General features: G+C 45.5%; 1 protein-coding gene across 6 annotated transcripts in view; it reads right to left on the bottom strand.

The window, feature by feature from the left end:
• The window catches only part of LOC149308640 (5-hydroxytryptamine receptor 2A-like), a 210,898-nt gene that overhangs the window by 2,443 nt on the left and 185,623 nt on the right, over nucleotides 1–22,832 (bottom strand). For 4 of the 6 annotated variants that reach the window (XM_089536177.1, XM_089536175.1, XM_089536176.1 and 1 more), the window contains 2 exons: nucleotides 10,267–10,915; nucleotides 670–870 (listed from right to left, as the gene is read on the bottom strand). In XM_089536177.1, the coding sequence (XP_089392303.1) occupies nucleotides 670–870; nucleotides 10,267–10,642 (577 nt within the window). In that variant the 5' untranslated portion in view covers nucleotides 10,643–10,915. Of the gene's footprint in view, nucleotides 1–669; nucleotides 871–10,266; nucleotides 10,916–11,902; nucleotides 11,922–22,832 lie in introns of those variants that run through there. The other 2 variants (XM_089536179.1, XM_089536180.1) reach the window with 2 other exon arrangements.

Raw genomic sequence — 22,832 nt, 5'->3', positions numbered from 1 at the left:
GGTTCACTGAGATTGTGGAAACGGCTGCTGTGCATTCTCCATTTCACAATACTTCAATAATCCACCCAAAAAAATGCATCAGTTCTTGTTTTACTGCAAATGGCACCAATAATGACACAACTTAATGGTCATGCTTTTTTTGTTAGCTATAGGAAAGCATTCGCTTTAGCAGAATTTAATGCTTGACCCTTGGCTTTACTGGAAGGGTGATACAATAATATCCCTTACGATGGCGTGCATATTGCGCTTGTGGAACTGGCACAGTGGAGACAATAGGACATGTATTGTTATATTGCCTGTTTTTATCATGGTTAGTGTCACGTTTTTATTTATCCAATTCTTAGACGTTTTCCTGGAAGAAATGGTGAGTTTTATGTGTCCTTATTGCTGCATGGCCAAAAGATATATCCCCCATCATCACATCTTTACTAAGGATTGAAACAACATGAAAGCATCAGACTAACATCTCCAATTTTGTTTGGTTTGTAACTTCTTGCTTGATGAAGAAGAAGCCCATGGAGCTTCAAAAGCTTGCAACAACTATATTGTGCATTTCGGTTGGCCAATAAAGGTATCGCCGATGGATTTTTGTTAAATGGCCAACACAGCTACCACCAAATGTTTTCTCTATGTTTATATGGCTACCTATAGCCTGGGAGGCTGTCTTACCTATTGAGATGGTCCAAACGGCCGCGATCTTCATCATGGCCTTGGTCCGGGAGTTGAAGCGGCTGTGCTCAATAGGGTTGCGGATGGCGACATAGCGGTCGAGCGAAATGGCGCAGAGGTGCATGATGGAGGCGGTGGAAAAGAGCACATCTAGGGAGATCCAGATGGGACACAATTGTTTAGGCAAGGGCCAAGCATAATCTGAAAGACAGAGAGGGAAAGAGCGAGGAAGGGAGGAAGGAGAAGGAAAGACAGAAAAGAAAAGAAAAAAGAGTCAAGGAGAGGACTGGACCGCACTCGACACCCAAAATAAAAATGAACTAAAAATTTCCAAGTATCCAAAGATTGGGCTTGGTTCCATAAACTGGGTGCCATGAAAGATATGATCATGCCCCACTAAAAGGACTATTGTTCTCGTCGTCGTTTTATATTTAATTGTATTCTGCCTTTCACCCAAAAAACTGGTACTCAGAGCAGCTTACAATGAAAAAGAAAAGTACAATGTTCAAAAGAACAATACAATAGTATAGACAAGGAAAGATGATGGCAGAAGGCATTTAGATGCAACAACAACAACAACAATATTTAGAAAGTAGCACCTTTGAGACTCACTGAAAGACTTGGGTCTACGAAAGCCCCTGCTGCCAACTTCTTTCTTTCAGTGAGTCTCAAAGGTGCTGTAAGATCTATGTTGTTGTTGTTGTTGTTGTTGCTGCTGTGTGCCTTCAAGCCATTTCCAACTCATGCCTCCTAATAATTCAGCCTCCCCATGACATTTTTCTTCATTTGTTGCTGCAGTGTGCCTTCAAGTTGTTTCTGACTCATGGCAACCCCAAGGCCAGCAGGGCATTTCTTGGCAAGATTTGTTCCAAGAGGCATTTGCCATTGCCTTCCTCTGCGGCTGAGAGTGTATGACTTACCCAACCTCATCCAGTGGGTTTCCATGGCCGAGCCGGGATTCAAACCCTGGTCTCCAGAGTCATAGTCCAACATTCAAACCACTACAAACACACTGGTCCCAGTAATAAATACCTGGGTCTTTATCTCTGCTCCTGCAAAACCCTATCCGTCCATCTGTTCCTTTGTCCTCTGCTGGGTTTTACCAGCCGCCTGCCTTCACTCTGAGCGTTTTATGGCCATTCATTGCCATCCCTTGGTGTCCAGTTAACCACATTTTGTGATGTCCAGCACTCAGTAGGACGGCAGAGACATTAGACACTCCAAATTTTGCTTCCCACAGAACAAAAGTCTTTTAAAACCCCAGCTGGCTCTCCCAGAATAGTCCCTTTGGATGATTTATTTCATTTTCTAACCACAGGTTGTTTATTGTGCGGCCCTTCCGTGGCGCTTTTATATGACCGTTAATTAAATATATCCATTTTAATGGATTCAATTCAGGTTGTTATTTGCCTTATATATTTTAATGGATTCCGTTCAGGTTGCTATCGGCTCTGAGGCTCCTCAATCGGATAAACAACAGAATGGGAATTCCTTTCGACGTGAAAAAAACAGGTGAATTGCTGGGGTGGCCGCTTGCAAGAATGCAAAACACTGTTCCATGTTCAGCCAACCGTCCAGCAAAATGGATGAGCTCCAAGAAAACAAGGCAAAGCAGCCTGAGCTTGGAAGAGGGGTTTTGTTTTTGGAAGAAGAGAATCTGAAAAATATGGGGACGCCACTGTCAAGGCACCGCATCATATTGCTAAGTGGCCTTTAAAGCAGACCTCTTAGCAAGGCCTCTGAGGATATTATGAAGGTCTAGATGGCTTTGCTCAAATTGCATGGGAGCAGAAACAGTTTGGGCTATAAAGATCAACCCTAGCACTATTGGATGGCCATCGTCCATCATTTAATCCAGCAAATACAGTGGGCCCTTGGTCTCCTTGGCTGGGGTTTGGTTCTTATTAGTGCTGTCAATGCTACAAAGTTTGCCCTCCTTATCCATGGGTTCTTTACCCACAGATTCATGCATCCCTGGCTTGAAAATACAGTGGTATCTGATGCGGTTTGGTTCCAGGACCCTCCATAGATACCAAACTCCATGGATGCTCTAGTCCCATTACATACAACGGATGCAGCCATCACAACAAAACTATCCGTACCTTTGCCTAAAACCATTTTGCGCATGTGTGTGTATGTTTTTCCTCCTCCTCTGCCACAGACTTTACAGAAATAGTGAGCAATTACAAGGCATTTTAACTTCCTTGCACTTCATGGCCCTCCTGGGAGCGCAGTTTTTCGAAACGTCTTTTTTGCAAGGCGCGTCCCCCGCTCACGTCAAAACCATTCCTCGAGACTGAAAGGCAGCATCAGGAGGAAAAAAGCACACTCTCTGTGTCTCTGTTCAGCTTCCAAACAGGTTGCACCTTGAGTAAAGTGGCAGCTCCAGTCTCCCCATCATGGTCTTGACCAAATGGACTGGGACCATTAGCCTAATCTGTCATTGCGGAGTCTCAGAAACAAGTGAGTCCTTCCAGAGGCGTGCAAAGAAGTTGGCAGCATGAGCTTTCCTAGACTTCCTCATATGCACTATAGTACTGTATTATTATTATTACTATTATTATTATTATTATTATTATTATTATTCAGTGCATCCTCAGAGAATCTATGTATTCTTCAGAGAATCCATTCTCTGAAGATGCCAGCCTCAAAAGCTGACGAAACGTCAAGAAGAAACTCTTCCAGAACATGGCTGCATATAGCCTGAAAAACCCACAAAAACTATGATATGAGAAAGCCAAAAAGGAGGAGAGAATGGAAAGATGAATGGAATGAAGGAAACATTTCCTGAAGACAATTCCTGGGATCCTATATCAAGGAGTTGGGAGTGCAACACTCGCATTATGCAACAGTTGTGCAAGGCAACCTTGTTAGCTGAACTGTGCAACCTTGTGCAACCAAGCGTGCAAAGCAATGCATATACACCCCATACACAAAGGGCACTGCATTCCAAAAATCTGAGTCTGAAACCTAGAACTGAATATTAACCACTTTCATTAGTAAATTTATGCACGCATAAAACACCATCAGGATCCCGGTCTGTGATTATTTTGCCACCTGGGAAAGTGAGGATTTGCCTTTCTTCACGCCGCAAACCAAGGCCTACGTTTCATCAAAAATTAATTTTCAGATTTAACATTTGGAATAAAATATCTGCAAAGATAATTCCTTTCTGTCTTTTTCCCTACTTTCATTTCCACGATTTATAACCTGTTTATTCGATGCAGCGTCTCTAAAAACAACCAAACACAGGCACAGATGCAGAAGGCAGCCCCATCTGTATGAAGGGAGCTAATTTCCGCAAGAAGTATGCAGAGGTTTAAAAAGGGCGCACTTGATAATCTGCCAGCATTTGCTTTGGCTCAGGAGACGGAGAAGGGGTTCGGAGGCAGGAAACGCGGAGGATCTGCAAAAGCAAAAGCATCTCTGGTTTGATGGTTTTGAGACAAGGAATTGGCTGAGGATCCGCCGCCGGTGTGAAGCCTCCCCAGGTGGCATAGTAATCCCTTTCCGTCTCTTAGATCTAACTACTAGGCAGTGAGTGGCAAGAAATGACAGTGGAATTCAATGGCATTATCAGCTCAGTAGGAAGAAAAATGTACAATCCTCTCCTAGGTTGGCATTTGACACAAACCAGGAGAGAGCGCCAGGAAGGAGAAACCGCAGGGATTTAGTGCACGTCTCTGACTCCAGGAGCAAAACTCAATGGTTGCTTATACATTTATTCATTTCTCTCCCAAAGGCCTCATTCCCACTACCTTTTAAACCGGATTGCAATTCGGTTCAAGTGACCCTGGTTCCCACTTGAATTGTTGACCCATGCGCCAGACCCATTTCACCTGCATCTTTTTGACGCTGTTTTTCCCCCACGTCTTTTTGGATAAATCGGTTCCGCGCAAGCGTAAACCAGATGCGGATTGGAATCTATTTAAATTTGCCCTTTGGCCGGCCGGAGTGGGTCCGTTTTGAACCGATTCATTTGTGAATGTGAACCACAAGTGGGTTATTTTACATGGAGAAAAATGTGACCAGGGCAAATGTAGTGGGAACCATGGTTATATGTCCTACGAAAAATTAAAAGTGGATGCAGGGTTTAACCACCACTTTATAAGGAAAACAATACTGTGTTATCTGGTTGAAATTTAAAAAGGAAAATTTGTCAATATTTTTTTTTTGACGTTGCTCTCCAAAAGTCGCCATCTGCCTTGTAAAAGTCCTACATTTCCATTGCAAAAGTCATCATTTGGTGCTAAGGGAAGGCTTCCTAAAAACTGGTTGACAGAACCGCTGAGCACCGGCAGCTTGAAGCTGTCGATCAAAGTGCCGGAGCAGAGAAAAAGCTAAAATCCATGGAAAATTAAGCACAGACTTTGGTTCCTCTCCGATCTCCAAAGACCTGACATGGCGCGCAAGTTCACCCCGCTTTCTGGCGCCCCCAAATGCCCTCCTGGTCTCCTCTGAGGCTCTCAGAGATGATTGATTAATTTCCCAACCGAACTCCGGCGCATCCGAAAAGTTAATGGCATTTCACTTTGCCTGACAAGGTTAAGAAGTCAACAGACTCTGCCTTGAAACAAAGGTCACAGAGACGGATGGATGGGTCCCACGATGCCCAAAGAGAGAGCAAGCGTGGCAGCCTTCGCAAACACGCCGCTGCTTGTTTTTCCCTGCCAAATGGAAGAACCAATGCCCTTCAAGCCTTCATTTCAATTCCTGTGTACAACAGGAACATCAAGGTGCGTCGGGCGGAGATGGCACCAAACAAACCCTCCCAAGGTGCACACAGTTCTGCCTTCGGTTTGCTTCTAGCTCTCCAAAAGGAGCGGTTAAAAGCAGAGCTCCCAAAATAAGTTACTTCCCCAATAGAATTAGCAAAGTTTCCAAGCTCTGAGGTAAAGGTCGAAGGAGTTGTCAGAGCTCCATCTAACTCTTCTTGGAGCCACATCTGCAAACATTGGGTGAATATACTCTCTGGCTCCTTGGCATCTACTGATATGGAAAACAATGACAGGGGTAGCGGTGTCAGCCGTTTAACAGACACAAATAAAATGTTCCAGGTGCAAAAACATGGAGACTTCTTGAGGAATCCCTGTTCTCTGCCTACAAATAGGCCTGTGACTTTACTGGAATGGAGACAGATTGCAAAAGAAGGGTCCTTGTTGAGATGCAAACGGACTAATAATGTTAATAGACTCAAGCCGATGTTCAGCTGCTGACTTGCTCAGAGAGGAAAGAAAAGTCCGAAGCTGCACAGCGTTTGCAGTAGGAATATATGGGCCATTGGGAGCTAACTGGTCTCTATGAGACTGACTACCTTGCAGTGGAGTCTTCCACCATAAAACTGCTCCGCATTTTCGTCCTTGTGGTTCCCTTCCAGCCTCTGGTCTCCACTTCTGCAAAGCCAGTGATCCGCTCCAGATCCACTCTGCCCCATCCGAACAAGGCAACGAGAGCATTACAGCTGATAATTTTAGAGGCAAAGCCACCAAAACAAGCGACAAGGACAAAACACAAGCTGTGCGTGACGCCGCTTGTCGGCAAAACACATGGGAGCGGAAATCTGCTGTTTTGAAGTGTTGCATCTGTTGCGGGAGAGAAAGATGCCAAAGGAGGGGAGAGGGGAGAGGTATATGTGAGCAACTAGATTTAAAAAAAGGAATGGGGGGAGAGGGAATGTGGCAGCATCTTTAAGACTAACTGGGTGTGCATCTACACTGGAGAAATAATGCAGTTTGACACCACTTTAACAGCCCTGGCTCAATGCTATGGAATTGCTGGGATATGTAGTTTGTTAAGAGCTGAGGCTAAATCTCTCACAAAAAACTACCAAATCCCAGAATTGCATAGCATTGAGCCGTGGCAGTTAAAGTGGCATCAAACTGCATTGTTTCTGCAGTGCAGAAATAATCTACTTTGAACAGATGAGCTGAATGTTATGATCCTTTTGAATCACTGTGGCCCAAGCCATTGCCTTTGTATGGAGAATCCAGATTGGCTGACGATGGGAGATCTAGGTTTGCCCTTTGGAAAAGGATCTATAGGAGAATCACCCAAAACCCACAGCGCTCCTTCCTTCCATGGGATCTATGCCTTATTCCAGATTTCCCAGAGAATAAAATACAGTTTCAAACTTGCTCTCAAGTGGCAAACCAACCTATTGGTTTTTAATCTGCCTCTCTGCACCTTCTATTAATTAACACACTTATTTAATTAGCCCTCCAGGAATCGCATGCCGCAGAGAACATCTTAAGGATGTCGTCAGGCGCAAGTTGTCCATTAGCCCACGATGGGTTCTTTTTCCCCCCATAAAGGTTAACCGATAAATCGTTCAGAGAGCCGTGACTTAATTGGCAAAAGCTGGACCTGGGCTGCTTTGGATCAGTCTTGGCGTTATGGGGGTCTCACAGCGTCCATGTTAATCTATAGGAGGAAAAGGAGGGAGGAAAGGCAGAGAGAAAGCCTTCCAAGGAGAACGGCAGGTCCGGACCGGGCCTCTTGTGGCAGATGCTTAATTGACTTCATTAGCCTCAATGGGAGAAAAGCAGCATTTCCTTTGCAAAGCAGTCTGATGCCAGTCACAAAGGAAGCTCTCTTCAATGCAGGTGGAGGACCATGGTCTTTGTTGATGGATCTGGACCACCTTCGGGTCCATATCTGGCCCTCCATCATTAGCTCACATTCAGTGGTTTCTCATTGGGTCTGGACTAGTTTCAAATATGGCCCTTGGGGGTGTGGCTTCTGCAGATGACCACACCCCTTCCCAACCCAGATAAGGGGTGTGTCCTCCCCAGGTAGCTCCACCCCTTTCTCCATGTCTCCATCCATGGGTGGTCTCCATCCATGTCCCCATCCATGGGACTTTCCCCAGGTTTGGGGTTAGTTTCAAATATGGCCCTTGGGGGTGTGGCTTCTGTAGATGGCCACACCCCTTTCCACCCATTTTTTCTTAAACTTTAAAAACATCACATTTTAACCAAATCTTCACTAAACGCATTTAGGTTGTCCAGGGACGCCTCTGGAGCTATGGCTGTTAAAGAAGCATCAAACTGTATTAATTCCGTTGTGTAGATGCACCCAGGGAAGGCTCAAACAAAACAACAAATCCCATTATTTCACAGTACAGAATGTGGAATACCGCAGCAGTGTCAAGCTGCATTATTTCTGCAGTGCAGATGATGCAACCAGGGATCCAAGGTGGTGAATGCAAAACAAAAACCAGGCTCAGTCCTTTGGACAAGTCCAGAGAAACGAATACACCTTTAAAAAGTCCCTTCTTTGAAAAGGCAACTTGCAGAAGCCTCCAGCTCCTGGGAGATGGCATCCAAAAATAAAAAGGAGTTTTTCCAAGCGCTGGAAAGGAGGACACTCCGCTTGCCCTCCTGCGCCAAAGCCATGCGCGGCAACAACAGCCAAAGGTCGGCGCTGGCTCACCTCCTGCCTTTTGAGCGTCCCACCAGGATCCTTTCGTTTCGCTCCCAACATTGGCTCCAGCTGGTTTCCGGCAGCAGGAGAAAAAGGTCCTTTTCATGAGATGCAAAGATCAGCCTTAGAAAGGAAGGCTGCTTTCCTGGGGTTTTTGGGCATACTGCCTTTTTACATGTGTATTAAAAAAGCCATTGGAGGTGGGGAGGAAAAACGAGGCAGAGGAAAGTGTAGTCAGGAAGGGAACAGGATAAAGGCGAGAAAGAATAAAATAAAGCTTTCAAAACCCACAAGAAAATTCGAAGTTTGGATTCATCCTTGTAACTTTGGAGTTGCCAAGGGGCTTTGAATGCTCTCTTGGATGAAACAGGGGCACCTTCTCCTCCCCCAAAAGAGACAGCCACTTGGCAAAATAGCAAAATAATAATGATATAAAAAGACTATAACACTGGGGCGAACACATTGCTCCAAAGGGAGAGTGATGTTTATGAAGACAAACCCCAGTTGCAGGTCTCCACGGGGCACGTGTCGCTCCTTGTGGGTGGCTCACACTTTGTCGAAACGGCTTTTGTCGCTCCCTGCGTGGGCCAGAGCTCTGGTTTTTCTATTGTGGGGTTACATTCTTGGGAACAGCGGGCGCCAAATTGGCATCCGAACCCTACAAGCCAGCCCCACACTCCCTGGGGAGAAGCGTGGGGAGAAGGATCATAAAAAGCCCCAGTAGGTAAGCACACCCAGAAAGGAACAGAAAGAGAAACAACGCTTACAAAAATCCACAGGGAAATATGTGGGCTTTTGGGGCTGATCTGGGCATTGAAAGAGCAATAAAATCCCTAGCAGGTTCTGCTATGGGTCGCCTGGACCCCTTCAGGACTTACAAACAAGGCAGGTAGATATGGATGGTTCCTTTGGGAGCCCTACTGGCACAATGGTTAAAGTTATTGTTAAGTTAGGCCACTATTGCAGACACAAGGTTGTGAGTCTGATCCCAGGGCTCCAAGGTTGACTCAGCCTGCCATCCTTTTGTATGTTGGTAAAATGAGTGGCCAGCTTGTGTGGGGGCAATTGGTGTACAACCTAGGACAGTGTGCCATGATGATACCTCTTCCACGCTGCACCGTTTGGGAGCTGTGCCACAGAGGCATCATCATGGTGCGCACCATGTAAATGGGTGCATGCTAAAATGGCACCATGGGGGCGGGGTCACAGCATCAAGCATGCGGACGCTATGCTGTGACTATGCCCACAGGGCGGTACGAAATGCCTGTCTGTATCCCCCCTTAGTCTACGAAAGCTTTTGCTACGATTTCTTTCACCTAGTTGGCCTCAAAGGTGCCACAAGACCCCTTTGTGTGCTGATATTCCAGGCTAACACAGCCATGTCTCTGAATCCAACCCCCATGTTCTCCTTGCTGCATCTGGAATCTACATTTCTCTTGCGCTGCTGGGGACCGCGATATTTTAATTTATTTGAGTAACTGCTGTAATTTAACATACTCCTTTCTTTTTGTTTCATGCATTTTTAAGCAGGTCTGTGACTGCAGAAGGAATCTGATTCATTGCAGCAAGACCCGAGAGGGAATCCTGCCCAGTGAAATAGGCTGGTGGCAGTGAGGCTCAGAGTGCAGAGCAGAGAAAGAGAAAACTGCCAGAGGACACAGACAGATATATCAAGGTTTCTTATACTGAATACACAACTCACTGGTCCATCTGATGGTCCTGACCCAACCACAGTCCTACCTGGAACATACGTTTGACCTTGTCTGATTTAGAAAGCTAAACCTCTGTAGTATTTGGATGGAATCCATCAGGGAATATAAAAGCTCTCCTGGGAGACCAGGGTTCAAAAACTACTAGACTATGGAAACCTATTGAGTGCCTTTGGGTAAGTCCCATACGCTCAGCCTTAGAGGAAGGCAAAGGCAAACCCTCTCTGGACAAATCTTGCCAAGAAAACCCTGTATCCCATAAGTTGGCAATGCCAAGAAAATCGTAAGCTGGTTATGACTTGAAGGCACACAGCAACAAAAGAAGCATTCGAAGTATGTTTTTGGTGGGGTTGCAGCCCATGGCAGGTCCAGATGTGTCTCTGGCAAAGCTGGCTCCCGACTGACCCAAGTTGTGCGCTTATGCTTTGGTTGACTAACTTGTGTGAAAGAAAGTCAAGAGACCTACCGTAAAGGATGGTGATGAGGGAAACTGGCATGACGAGGATGCCCACCAACATATCTGCCACCGCCAAGGACATCAGGAAGTAGTTGGTGGCATTTTGGAGCTTCTTCTCCAAGGAGACAGCCATGATGACCAAAATGTTGCCTCCGATGGTCAGCAGGATGATGATGAGGATGAGGAGGGCCGGCCAGTTCTTCTCACCGAGGGACGTCCGAGAGACCTCCACTCCGACGGAGGCATTGAAAGGATCCGACGTGGGCGAGCTGAGGTTCAAAGTCCAATTTGGGGTCAGCTGCCAAGCCATCAGGCTGCTGAAATCCAGGGTGACGGAGGCCGTGGGGAGACCGACAACAAGGCCGCCCCCATTGACAGCGCTCATTGTCCGCCGCCGGTGTTCCCGGTCTCCTCAGGAGCACCTCAACATGGACCCCATTCTCACATGGAAGGAGGAGGTCCAAGGCAACAGTGAGATCTCAGGACGAGAGTGCCACCAAGATGTTTGGCCTTCCATAATGGATGAAAGCTGGTCGAAACCGGAGTGGCGTTTCCCCAGGATCCTATGAAGGCCGGGCGTTCTGGCTGGCGGAGGCCAACTGGCCAGAGGCAACAAGGTCTTGGCAACAAGGTCCAACGCATCGTCAAGGCCAACATTCTGCAAAGGGAAGACAGAGGCACCTTCGTGAAGCAAAGCAACAGAGGAAAGGATGGGAGAGAGGGATGGACTCAAAAACCAGTCCAAAGAAGAACAAGAAAGTCAATAAATGATCAATAAGTCTAGACATTTTAATCAAAACATTGATACAAAAAAACTGAGTCAACTTATCCACAAGTCAATGAAAGTACTGTACTTTAAATCTTATTTAAAAAGGAACCATCCCTTGGTGGAAAGCAAGAGTGTCATCTGTCCTGGAAGCACTGATCCCTCTCTACTCTCACATCCATCCAGAATTTAGTATGAGCTCAAATAATGCCTATTAGAATATTGTAAGTTCCTCGGCATCATTTTCCTTTTCTTCATCCTTTACAACCTTTATTACCTGCCCCTAAGATTTACCCTTGACTTATCCACGGGTCACATCAAAATCCATAATATTTTGGCCCCAAAACTTGCCCTCGACTTCCACTTGATGTCGCCTTATAGTCGAGTATGTACAGTAAATGTAGGTGTAACGCACAAATATCAAAACACAATAATATATGGGTTAAGTGCAAGCTATCTGATAGTCTGTGTCTCCCCATATGAGCCTGTTTGGGCCTCAAGATTGACAGAAGAGGACAAGTGCATTGAGACAGGGACTTCTCAGGGGAATTCCCTCCATTGGGAAGCTAAGATGGCCACTTTCTTGCTGTCTTTTCAGTGGCAGAAATGTCCACGGTCCGAGGGTTTAAAACTAGAGGAAGATGGATGACCATGGATCTTAACAAGCCTTCAATAAAACAAGGGCCACCTATGTTCTAACATTGGCATCTTCTTCAGTGACCAGTATTATAGCTTCTTACAATTTTCCAGTTCTTTGCACCAAATTGAGCCAAGCATACTGGATGCAAAATTCTTATCAAAGTAAAACCCTCACCTTTGCTACCCACAGTCACAATTTTTGGGGAATGGTAGGATAGAAATAAAGATAATAATCATAACCATAATCATAAGTGCATCTCTTCCAAGACGTAAGATGTAGCCCAACAGGGACATATTCCAGCCAGCCTATGCCACCTCCTCCTTCTTTCTGCGATGCTCAGCAGGTCCTACAAAGAAGGTCCATCCCAGCTTTGGTGGGTCTGACTCCCCAGGGAGGTTGCGGGATCATTGAATGGAAATGCACGGTTCATGGTCTTCTCTTTCTCCAGCCAACCATTCCTTCCAGCCCACAAAAGCGTCTCCTGCACTAAATCTGTTAGTCTGGCAAAGACTTCCCAAAAGTCAGGTCTTGTTTCTCCTGCAGCGGACTTACAGACATGGCTGCCTGCCTCCTTTGGCATTCCAGCAATGAGAGCCTGCTTCACCCAAACAGCCCTTTTTCACTGGATCTGAGAAGCCAAAAGGAGGACAGAAATAAACCATGTCCCTAAATGGAAGCGGCTGGGGCTGTTTCTCACATCTTGAGGTGAAGCAGGACAACTATTAAAAGCAAAAAACAAAGCAAAACATTGAGGCGTCCAAACACACAAACTCTCTTCTGGGGGATGAATTTTCACGAAACCTCTTTTTAAAACAAACTACAGTGGTATCCGCTGGGGTTTGGTTTCAGGACCCCTTTGTAGATACCAAACTCCATGAATGCTCAAGTCCCATTAAATACCATGACGTAGTAAAATGGTGTCCCTTATATAAAATGGTGAAATCAAGTTTTACTTTTGGGAATTTATATATTTTAAAAATATTTTCAAGCCACAGATGCGTGAATCCATGGATGAAAAGATCTTTGGATATGGAGGGTTGACTGTAGTTTTGTATCCAAATGGATCCCCTGCCCTGGTTTTTGGAGCCAAAGGGATGCATCCAGTTGAACCACCAGATTCCCACTCCTATTTCAATGCCTTTCCTAAGTTACTGCAACCTTAAAACTACAAATCATACCCAAATATATATCTGTAGTGCCAGTGTGGCGAAGTGGTTTGAGTGTCGGACTATGGTCTTGGAAATGAGGGTTCAGTTCCCCATTCAGCCATGGAAACCCATTGGGTGACCATGTGTGAGCTATACGCTCTCAGCCACAGGAAACCCTATCATAGGTTTGCCTTAGGGTCACCATAAATTGGGAAAGACTTGAAGACACACAACAACATCCCTGCTATAAGATAAGCCCCTTAGTGGATGGGTTCCAGCATTCTTCGGTGGCACATGATAAAATCAGGCCCTCAAAACTAGTAATCTCTAACCCTATGGCTCTGGGTAAAAATCAGTTTCGAGGGCCTGATTTTATCATGTGCCACCGAAGAATGTTGGAACCTATCCACTAAAGGGCTGCAATGCTTTTCTCTGCTGCAGACCTCCAGCTCCTTTGACCGACCACCAACAAAGCTTATCTGATAGCAGGGATTCATGCTGGTTTGGGGTACCAAAGAAGCCTGGTGGAAGGGCGGCTATTTCAAGGTCTGGACACCTTCTACCTGTTCAACTGATCAAGCTGGAACCTTAGGGTTGCACGAAAAGGCTTGCATCCAGTGTCCTCCAAAGTCAGCCTCGCCTCCACTTCATTCTACCCACTGGTTGATGAAAAGCATACATATAATTACGGCGAATGGAATGGACCTGCCTACCAAACGCCAGAGGCAAAATCGAGGGCAGGGAACAGCAAACAATTCAAACTCAAAGCTTTGTGGAGCCAAAGGCAACCATCGTGGCACCGGGAACCCACCTATCATTAAGAGGGAAGCCAGGGAAGGCAAGTCCTATCATTAGTCCCAGCTCCGCATTGTAGGGACAATGGCGCCAAAGCGGAAGGGGGCCCATTGAAGCATTACTAGCCTCTGAGGGAACCGAAATACACCGATGAGGGTTTATTAAAGCTCAATTGAAGAGCCTCAGCTCAGAGCTGCCAAAGATATTCTTGGGAAGGCCGAGCAAAAGAGCTCAGGTTTACTGCAAGGAGAGAGGAAAGACGAGCGAAGCAGAGACAAGGCAGGAATGGAGACGTTTCCAATGAAATCAAGGAAAAGACTGCAGCGCTTTCCTGCTCAAAATCCAGCTGCTAAATAGCTTTCGGAGCATTTGATGTGGGAAACTGCACCCCCTTGTTCCATTTCTTTCTTGGTTTTTTGTCTTTGTATACCAGTTTCCAGGATTTCAAATGTTGTTTATCTTCCCCCACCGTTTTTTAAAATTCGGAGTTGCCAGAAGGACTGCAGTCCATGCAAACGAGAGCAAAGACTGGCAGAAAGAAGACGGCTGGGGAGGGAAAGGGAACCGTTGACTTCTTCACAATGCCCAGTTCTGGACCAAGTTAGTCATGCTGTCTGGGGATTATGGGAGTTGACATATGACACATCCGGAAAGAGGCGTCCTGGGGAAGACAGTCGGAAAGCTTACTCTCTGCAGATCACCATGATTCTAGAAGTAATTGTTTTAGTAGAAGTAACCATGATCTGGAGCACGAAGGGAAGTCTGGGTTCCTTGGGAGCTCCTGAAGGCCATCGCATGTTGCCATGGCTGTCATCTTGGATGGCAGGAAGTCATTGCACATCACTTCTCCAGCCATTACTGAATCATAAAATCATAGAGTTGAGAAAAACCACAAGGGCCATCTAGTGCAACCCGCTTCCACAGCTAAAGCACACCTGAAAGATGCCCATCCAAAGATCTCCAAAGATGGAGAGTCCATCACCTTCCAAGGCACTCCATTCCACCATCAAACAGCTCTTACATTCAAGGACTTCTTCCTAATGTTCAGGTGGAATCTCTTTTATTGCAGTTAAAATCCACTGGTTTGTGTTCTGGGGCAACAGAAAGCAAGCTTGTTCCATCTTCTACATGACATCTCTTCAAATATCATGTTAGGGAGCTGGGGATGTTTAGCCTGGAGAAGAGAAAGTTAAGAGCAGGTATTTTAGCTATTTGAAGGTGTAGCCAAGGGTCCGTTTAGGGGAATTTTATTATTATTGTTATTAGCTCAAATATTGCAAGAGGAGGGCCTGCTACGACGGCCCTTGCAGAATCGTCTCCCGTTGTGTATACGGAGTAGACCAGGGTGTTCCAATAAATACAGCTGAGACGGATATTAATAACTAGATGTCTAATTTATTGAAATAGGGGAAAACACATTTGCTGCGCATACACACACACATGCATTCAAGGCTCAGGAAAAGCAGGAGTTAGCATGGAATAGGATTTTAGGCATCACTGGAGTGATACATACCAGAATGTAGACTCCCTCCAGGAATCCAAATGGAATATGATGAAGATGGCAGGAGGCTCAGCCATGGAATGACTGGCCAGGAGTCAGGAGCCAGGAGCCAGGAGCCAGGTCAGGGTTCAAGGGGACAGAGCTTCTCCCTGAAATCCAGACTGGCCCAGTGAACAGGCAAATCTGATGATATTTATAGGCAAAATCTTGCTTCTGGCAAAGGTGCTTGATGGTGAGAACAAAGGTGTTTAATTACTTTCTTTTCACCTGGATGTCCCTGTCTGATTGTCTTAGTGGTCTTAAGCTGCTCGGACAACAGACTCGAGGAGGGGGCAAGAGCCTCAGGGAAGGCAAACATTTGCTTTTCCTGGTCCTATGATAATCCTCTTATGCGACTCCCTAGATATGATGATGTGGGTGCCCCTCAGGGGTGTGTGTCATACTGAGGGATGTCATACTGAGGAAGGAGCAAGCTTGCTTTCCACTGCTCCAGGGAACAGGACCCAGAACAATGGATGCAAGATATATGAAAAGAGATTCCACCTCAACATTAGGAGGAATGTCCTGACAGTAATAATAAATATTTTAAGAGATGTCATATTGAGGAGGGAGCAAGCTTCTTTTCTGCTGCTCCAGAGAACAGGACCCAGAACAATGGATGCAAGCTTGGACTCTCCTTGGAAACCAAAACGACTTAACTGGGACTGTCACACTTTGGACATATCATGACCCACAATGGAAAAGATTATGCTGTTGGAGGAAACGGAAGGCAGTTAAGAAAAGAGGAAGACGGCATGACAAATTGATTTGACTAAGATAGCCACAGTTTGAATCCCGTTTTGAGAGAAAGGTGGGCTATAAATCCAATAAATACACAAATACATAAGCAGGCAAGCTGCTCTGAGTTTGTAAGACCAGGTCTGTTGATGACCAGAGTACTCCCATTGAGATGTGTGTGCGCATTTGGCCAATGCTCACCGCTATGCGACCATAAGAACAGATTAAAAGTCTAAGGCCATAGGTGTCCAAGCGCCAGTACAATACCCTGTACTTAACTCAGGCTGAACTCATTAAATTAAAGGGAAGAATATTAATGTTTCTTGTAATGAAAGCATGAATTATGCATCCGTTGGGCCGGCGTGTGCTGTGGCATTCCTCGGCTCCTCTTACCCAAAACCTCCCACCTTTCAGCCAGTTAATATCCATCCGAATGACTTTTTTATGCATTTTATGCATATAATAATGTGGCAGGATCCTAGCAATTAGTTCAGAATGACTCAGTCCCTAATTTGGTTTGAACAGTGCTTCTGGGGGGCATGTGCCCACCTGGCAGGGATGGCTGGTGCCTTCTAAAAGTGACTGTGATCCAGGAATGGCTGATGGTGGCTTCTTTGTCACATGTGCCATGAATCCATTTCATCCTTGACTTGGAGGGATCCATCCAAGCTCCTGAAACCCATCTTTCAAATTAGGCCCAACATCTAATGGCTCGGTGTAGTGGTTTGAGCATTGGACTACAACTCTGGAGACCAGGGTTCAGTTCCCTTCTTAGCCAAGGAAACCCACTGGGTAACCTCGGATAAGTCACACACTCTCAGCCCAGAAAAACCTATGCTAGGTTTACTTTAGGGTGTCCATAAGTCACAAACAACTTGAAGGAACACAACAACAATCTATTGGCTTGGTCCTTTAGAGCCAGTGGTTCTCAACCCTCCTAATGCCACGACCCTTTAATACAGTTCCTCATGTTGTGGTGACCCCCGACCATAGAGGAGCAGTAGCTACTCAAAATTAAAAGCAAGGTACTGAATGCAGCTCTGAAGTCAATATACACAGACATACCTATTTAGAACTAGCACAAAATGGTTTGCAAGCGTACACCAGTCTTTAGGGATCTAGTCATACCCTGATCACGGTTTCTCAGATATACACAGGGGGATAAGTAATGGAAATCTGCCTCTCACTTAAATGCAATGCAACATCAGTCCGACAGCAGCAAGGCCACCAGATAGAAGTCACCATTAGGTCCATACTGAAGCTAAAAGGAGCAGATTTTAAGCATTTTTTATTCGCTCCTAGTTGAAAATGTCTCAGCTGAGCCGCTGTTACTCTGGGCATATCATGAAACGGCATATTAGAAAATACTAAAATGATCAGTAAAGTGGAAAGGAGTAGGGAAAGAGGAAGGCAGCTTAACATAGACTCCACCAAACAAGCCACAATGTCTGCCTTGACTTTGCAAGACCTTAGCAATGCTTAACAAAGCCTCTCATTCATAGCATCACCATACGCTGAAGTCAATTTGATGGCCATTAAAAACAACAAAACACATAGTCTCAGTCTGCAAACAGTGGCCTCTATTAGTTCCCATATCAGTAAAGCAATGAAGCCAGTCTTGGTTTCGCTTTAAAGGAGATAACCATGATACTAGATCTCTTTAGGGGTTATAGTTCGGCACAGTGGATAGCTCTTTAAACCATAGACCAAAACCCCAAGTGAAATAATAACAACAACAACAACAACAACAATAACAACAACAATAATAATAATTTTATTTCTTACACAGCTCGAGGCGGGTTACAACATAGTCAGAACACAGCCGTTACATAAAATGCACATATTGAGCTGCATCTCTATGCAATATTGATTACAATATTATTACAATTACCATCACACTGAGAGAGAAGCTTCTGCAAAACCTCAAATAGAAGCAAGGACTCCTGGTTTTGTTGGTTGTGCCATTTGGTGTTCTTCCCGGTATGGCTTTTGTTAGGCCCAGGCTAAGTCTGTTTCTCCGCTGAGTGGGAAAGGCTGGGTTGTGTGTGTGTGTTCCTTTCCCTCCATCCTGCAAATTATTCCTAAATTGCCTTTGCTTTTTGTCAGAGAGTAGATAGCAACGCAAAGAGCTGAAAGTTAGGAGGCAGTGAACTGTCATTTTGATGGCAAAGCAAACAAATGGTGAGGTTGCTTGGGAGGAAAATTAGATCTTTTTTGAAGGGGAGGACCAGCGGAGAAATGTTGCAGCAAATAAATAACCCAATATGTGTGTTTTTTTTCCATGTGCAAGATGGTGGCGGCGCTAAACATGGTTCGATGTTCCCCAGTCAGAGAATGGAGGGGGAAATCCATGAAAGGCCTAATGCCGACGCCAGTGAAATGAAATCAAGATTGCAAAGTCCATTGCTGTCTGCCAAGGAAGCCGTCCTCCTAGAAACAATTGCTGTTTTCATTGTTAAAGAACAGCTTCTCCCAAACAGCCTGAGCTCCAGGGAATTGGAATGACAGAGTTCACCTCCTAAAACTAGCATTTCAGGGGCTCAATTCCCTTATTTTCTTTCCCCAGGCATTCTGCAGCCAGCCCTCTGGGGAAATTTAGTATCCAATGCACACATTTTAAAATCAGGCTGGTTTCCCCACTGTTTGTTAGACTAAGAGCCAAGGGCATCTTTCCAGGTGTGGTTTGGAAAGCATGAAGGGTCATTCTGGGGAGTTTTTATTCAGTCTAAAGTTTGTCAGGGAAGGAAACATGACGCTTGGGTGGACCGCTTCTGTTCCTTGTCTCCGTCATGCATAAAGAAGACGTCTTTTTATAAAGGTTGTGGGGTCTTTTGCTCCTAATGACTTCCAAAAGAGGCTGGACAGCTCCCTTTTGGGAAGGCTTTGGCTGCAGATCTTGCATTGAGCAGTGGGTTGGACTCCATGGCCCATGACTCCAACTCCACGACTCTATGATTCAATGTTTTGGGCAGCTAAAAGGATATTGACAATCTGAAATGGATCCAAAGGATGATGGTAAAAAGTCTGGAAAACCAGGAAGATTGGGAAAACGGCATGACTGCACTCTTTAAATGCTTCAAGACCCATCGCAGAGAGAAGAGGGCAGGCCTAGGACCAGGTCTAAGGGTCTGACATTGCAAGAGGGCAGATTTTGATGGAATATTAGAAGGGACATTGTGACGGTAAAGAACATTCAGCAATGAAACCAATTGCCGAGGGAAATGGTGGGGTCTCCTTCTCTTATCTTTATAAAGAGGCTGGAAAGGACTCTGCTGAAGGTGCTCTTCTTGGGGAACTCACTGGGCCAAGCGGCCCCTTCCAACTCTATGATTTTACAGTCCAGAGATCTTGTTTCACAGTTCAGCGCTTCCCAGAAAGGACACACATGGGCTAAGAAGTAGAGACGTAAAGCCATAATTTGTTTTCTCACAGGCAACAAGGAAAACATTTACCTCTTTCCCTCTCACTGCAAGAAAGTCTCACAAGCCTGTGTGGTTTTCAAAGAGTATTCACTTTGCAGGACTTAGGAGCTGTGCAGATTGCAGCAACTGTACGCCACAGCCCCGATCTGGCCTTTCCAGGGCACAAAAAGGAACTGCAAAAAGCGACTCCTTTTTGCGCCCTGGAAAGGGTGCGATAGCAGTAGCGCAGTGGCTTTAAGGCGCTCCTTCGGTGCGCAGCATCATGCCACCATGGGAGCGGAGTCGGGGTGTGCATCGTATAGATACCATGCCTCCATGCCAACCTTAATGGCCAGTCTGCACAGCCCCTTATTTTGTGCACATCCAAAAACATCTGCAGTTTTCTCTCTCTTTTAGGCACAGAAAATACACATCCTGCACTGACAGTAGAATTTTCTGCACAGAAGTGTTATTTTTCTCCTCTGAAACAGATGGTTTTAAGCGCAGAAAATTCAATGCATCGCTCCTAAATGCCATCTGCATTTTTTCTTTCACGCATGTGAGTCCCCAAACTTTGAGGCTTCTTGCTGGCTTAGGATTTTGCTTGCTATGGTTTCCCATGGGTGCCACTGTGCAACGGCGATTGTTGCTTTATGAGTCCTTTGCGCAAATCCCCTTCCTTGTGTTTCAGGGCATCTTACACAGAGCCCCAATGGGGGCAATGGGGCTTCCCATCGCAACACATACATAACGCGGGATACCCCAATGTGCACCATTGAAGTTCAAGACAACAGTTGTATATCATGTCAGAGAGGTAGATACATTGGTAAAGTCACATAGCGTAGCCTCTGACACGGGTTGCAAAGTCCTCTTTACGCTCCTAACTGATTTGGCTGTGTTTTGTTGTTGCTGTCCTTTTAGAGTGCAAAAAAATTGCATATGTTCAAAATAAACATTGCTGAAGATGTTACATTGCCCTATTTTAGCCGAAGCTCGGAAACCTTTGGGGACATCCCCGCGTTCATTCCCAGCGCAGCTACTATATTAACCACCAGTTCCTGATTCCCATTTGCTCAACGCCAGCCTGCCAGCCGAGGCACCTGTCCACCGATGATTAATTCCCCTGAATTAATCTGCCTTCTAAAGTCTAGTGCCCAAATGCAATTAAAATATCCGGATCGCTGGCATTTCCCAGCGGGAGCTGCTCCGTTGCGGAGGAAAGCGAAGGGACCTGACAAAACCCTCTGCTTCTGGAGCACTCCAGATGTCACAGCAAATTGGGGACCCTTTCGAACATCACAGTTATGGCAATAGGATTCAACTTTCACTGCCCCGGTTCTGTTTTACCAACTCCTGGGACTGGCATTAAGAAGTCTTAGCCAAAGAGACCTAGTGCCTCGCCAAAACTACAAATCCCAGGATTCCATAGGAGGCAGCCGTGGCATTTAAAGTGGACTCACAGTGCTATTATATCTGCATAGTGTAAACTTGGCTAAATAATAATAATAATAATAATAATAATAATAATAATAATGTGTTTTTATCCTGCCTCTTCCAATAAGATCGAAGCGGCTTACAACAACAATAAAATGCATACAGTTTAAGAATAAACCCAAACTTTGGTCCTCCAGGTGTTTTGGACTTCAGCTCCCAGAATCCCCGACCAGCATGGCCAACAGTCAGGAATTCTGGGAACTGAAGTCCAAAACATCTGGAGGACCCAAGTTTGGGAATCATTGTTTTAATGAGTTAAATTGTATTTTATTATTGTCTGTGAGAATGCAATAATATACATACAATAATAAAAATATGATACAATAATAAAATATGATTTAATCATTAAAACAATCAGAGATAGTGAAACTGGCATCTTGGGGGCATTCTGTACAATGGTCTGTATCAGCGGGTGAATAAAGTGGTGCTATCACTTCCCTCCATCTGGACCAGCCTTTCCCAAACTTGGGTCCTCCAGATGTTTTGGACTTCAGCTCCCAAAATTCCTGACTGTTGGCCAATCTGGCTGGGGCTTCTGGGAGCTGAAGTCCAAAACACCTGGAGGACCAAGGTTTGAGAATCATTGATCCAGTAGACACTACATTCCTACTGATGCGTACATTATTGATGCATAGTAACTACTTCAGTTGTTGGTGGTTATGTTTTTGGACTGCAATTCTCCAAATGCAGGCTGGGGGATTTGGGGGGATTCTGGGAGCTGTAATGCCTAAAGCGTCATGTTTCCAAGCTTTGGTCACCACCACCACATCTGTTCCCTGAGGAAATATCTGCAACCCAAGATGGCTTCAGCTCTTTGGAAAGGATCCATTTTTACTGCCTCTATGGAAACTGGGGCCGCGTTCCCACTGGCAAATAAACCACTTTGCGATTTGAATCGATGGATCGGTTCGGCAGTGGCGTGTGGTTCATGCTACATTGGCCTCAATCGCATTTACTTGCTGCAAAATGAAATAAAATAACCCACTTGTGGTTCACACTGACACTGAATTGATACGTGAATTTGGTTCTTGAAATCGATTCTGATTCTGGTTCACACTTCCATGGAATCAATTTATCCAAAAAGACGCGGGAAAGAAATCACTGCCAAAAAGGTGTGGGTTAAATGGGTCTAGCATGCGGCCCCCCTCTCTGAAATGTTTCAGCGATTCGGTTCAAGTGCAACCCAGGGTCATTTAAACCAATTTGTGATCCGGTTTAAAAGGTAGTGGGAATGAGGCCTGGAGACCATCCAGATTTTGCCAGCTGCTGCTCCTGGCTTTTGTGAACAACAGACGCAAGCTTCGAAGAAGGCTGTCATTGCACTTGTTGCATGAATCAGCCCTGCTCTGACTTCAGGAGGATGACTCAGGGCCCGGCGTCTTTGTTTTCCTCCTTCGGATCCAGCAGGATTATTCTTGGCAAGGAGATATGATGACAAGACCCTTGGACAAGAAGACCAGCGGAAAAGTAATCGCCGGTCCCAGCAGCCTCGCCTTCCTCGGTGTCAACAGGGCAGGCTTTGACTCCGAAGCAAGGCATCAGAAGATGTAGAAATGTCTATGATTTTATTCCCCCCCAAACCCTCCATCATCCCCACGGATGCGCTGCGAATCCTCAATGAAATGGCTCTCTCTCCGCGGGGGAGCCTTCCCCACCATCCTCTCCGGCTGCCTTCGCTCTCTGCCTGAAGAATGCCTGTCCTCCCACACTGCCTTCCCAGAGATCTGACAGCTGAATTACATTCATATTTTCTTTCTTTTAAAACACACACACCTCCAAAAGCTATTGCGGCTCACAGGCAGGCCTTCTCTTTCTCTTTCTCTCTACTTTAACCCACTGCTTTAGAGAACAAGGCCTGGGCAAAAGGAGAAGGAGGCTTGATCCCTGAGTCTTAGGGCATGGATATGTTTCAGCCTTCAGGGCAAAGTAAAAGGAACTCAGGATGTGTCACCTGGAAATGGACATCTCTTCTTCTTTAGCACTCTATTTATCACTCACTCACTCTCTATCTCTCTCTCTATCACTCTCTCTATCTATCACTCTATCTATCTAT

The sequence above is a fragment of the Sceloporus occidentalis genome, unplaced genomic scaffold (assembly GCF_023333645.1).
Source record: "Sceloporus occidentalis isolate IW3139 unplaced genomic scaffold, rSceOcc1.0.p SCAF_8, whole genome shotgun sequence".
Taxonomy (NCBI): domain Eukaryota; kingdom Metazoa; phylum Chordata; class Lepidosauria; order Squamata; family Phrynosomatidae; genus Sceloporus; species Sceloporus occidentalis.
Note: the sequence above shows the minus strand (reverse complement) of the source record. Positions and strands in the feature narration are given on the sequence as shown.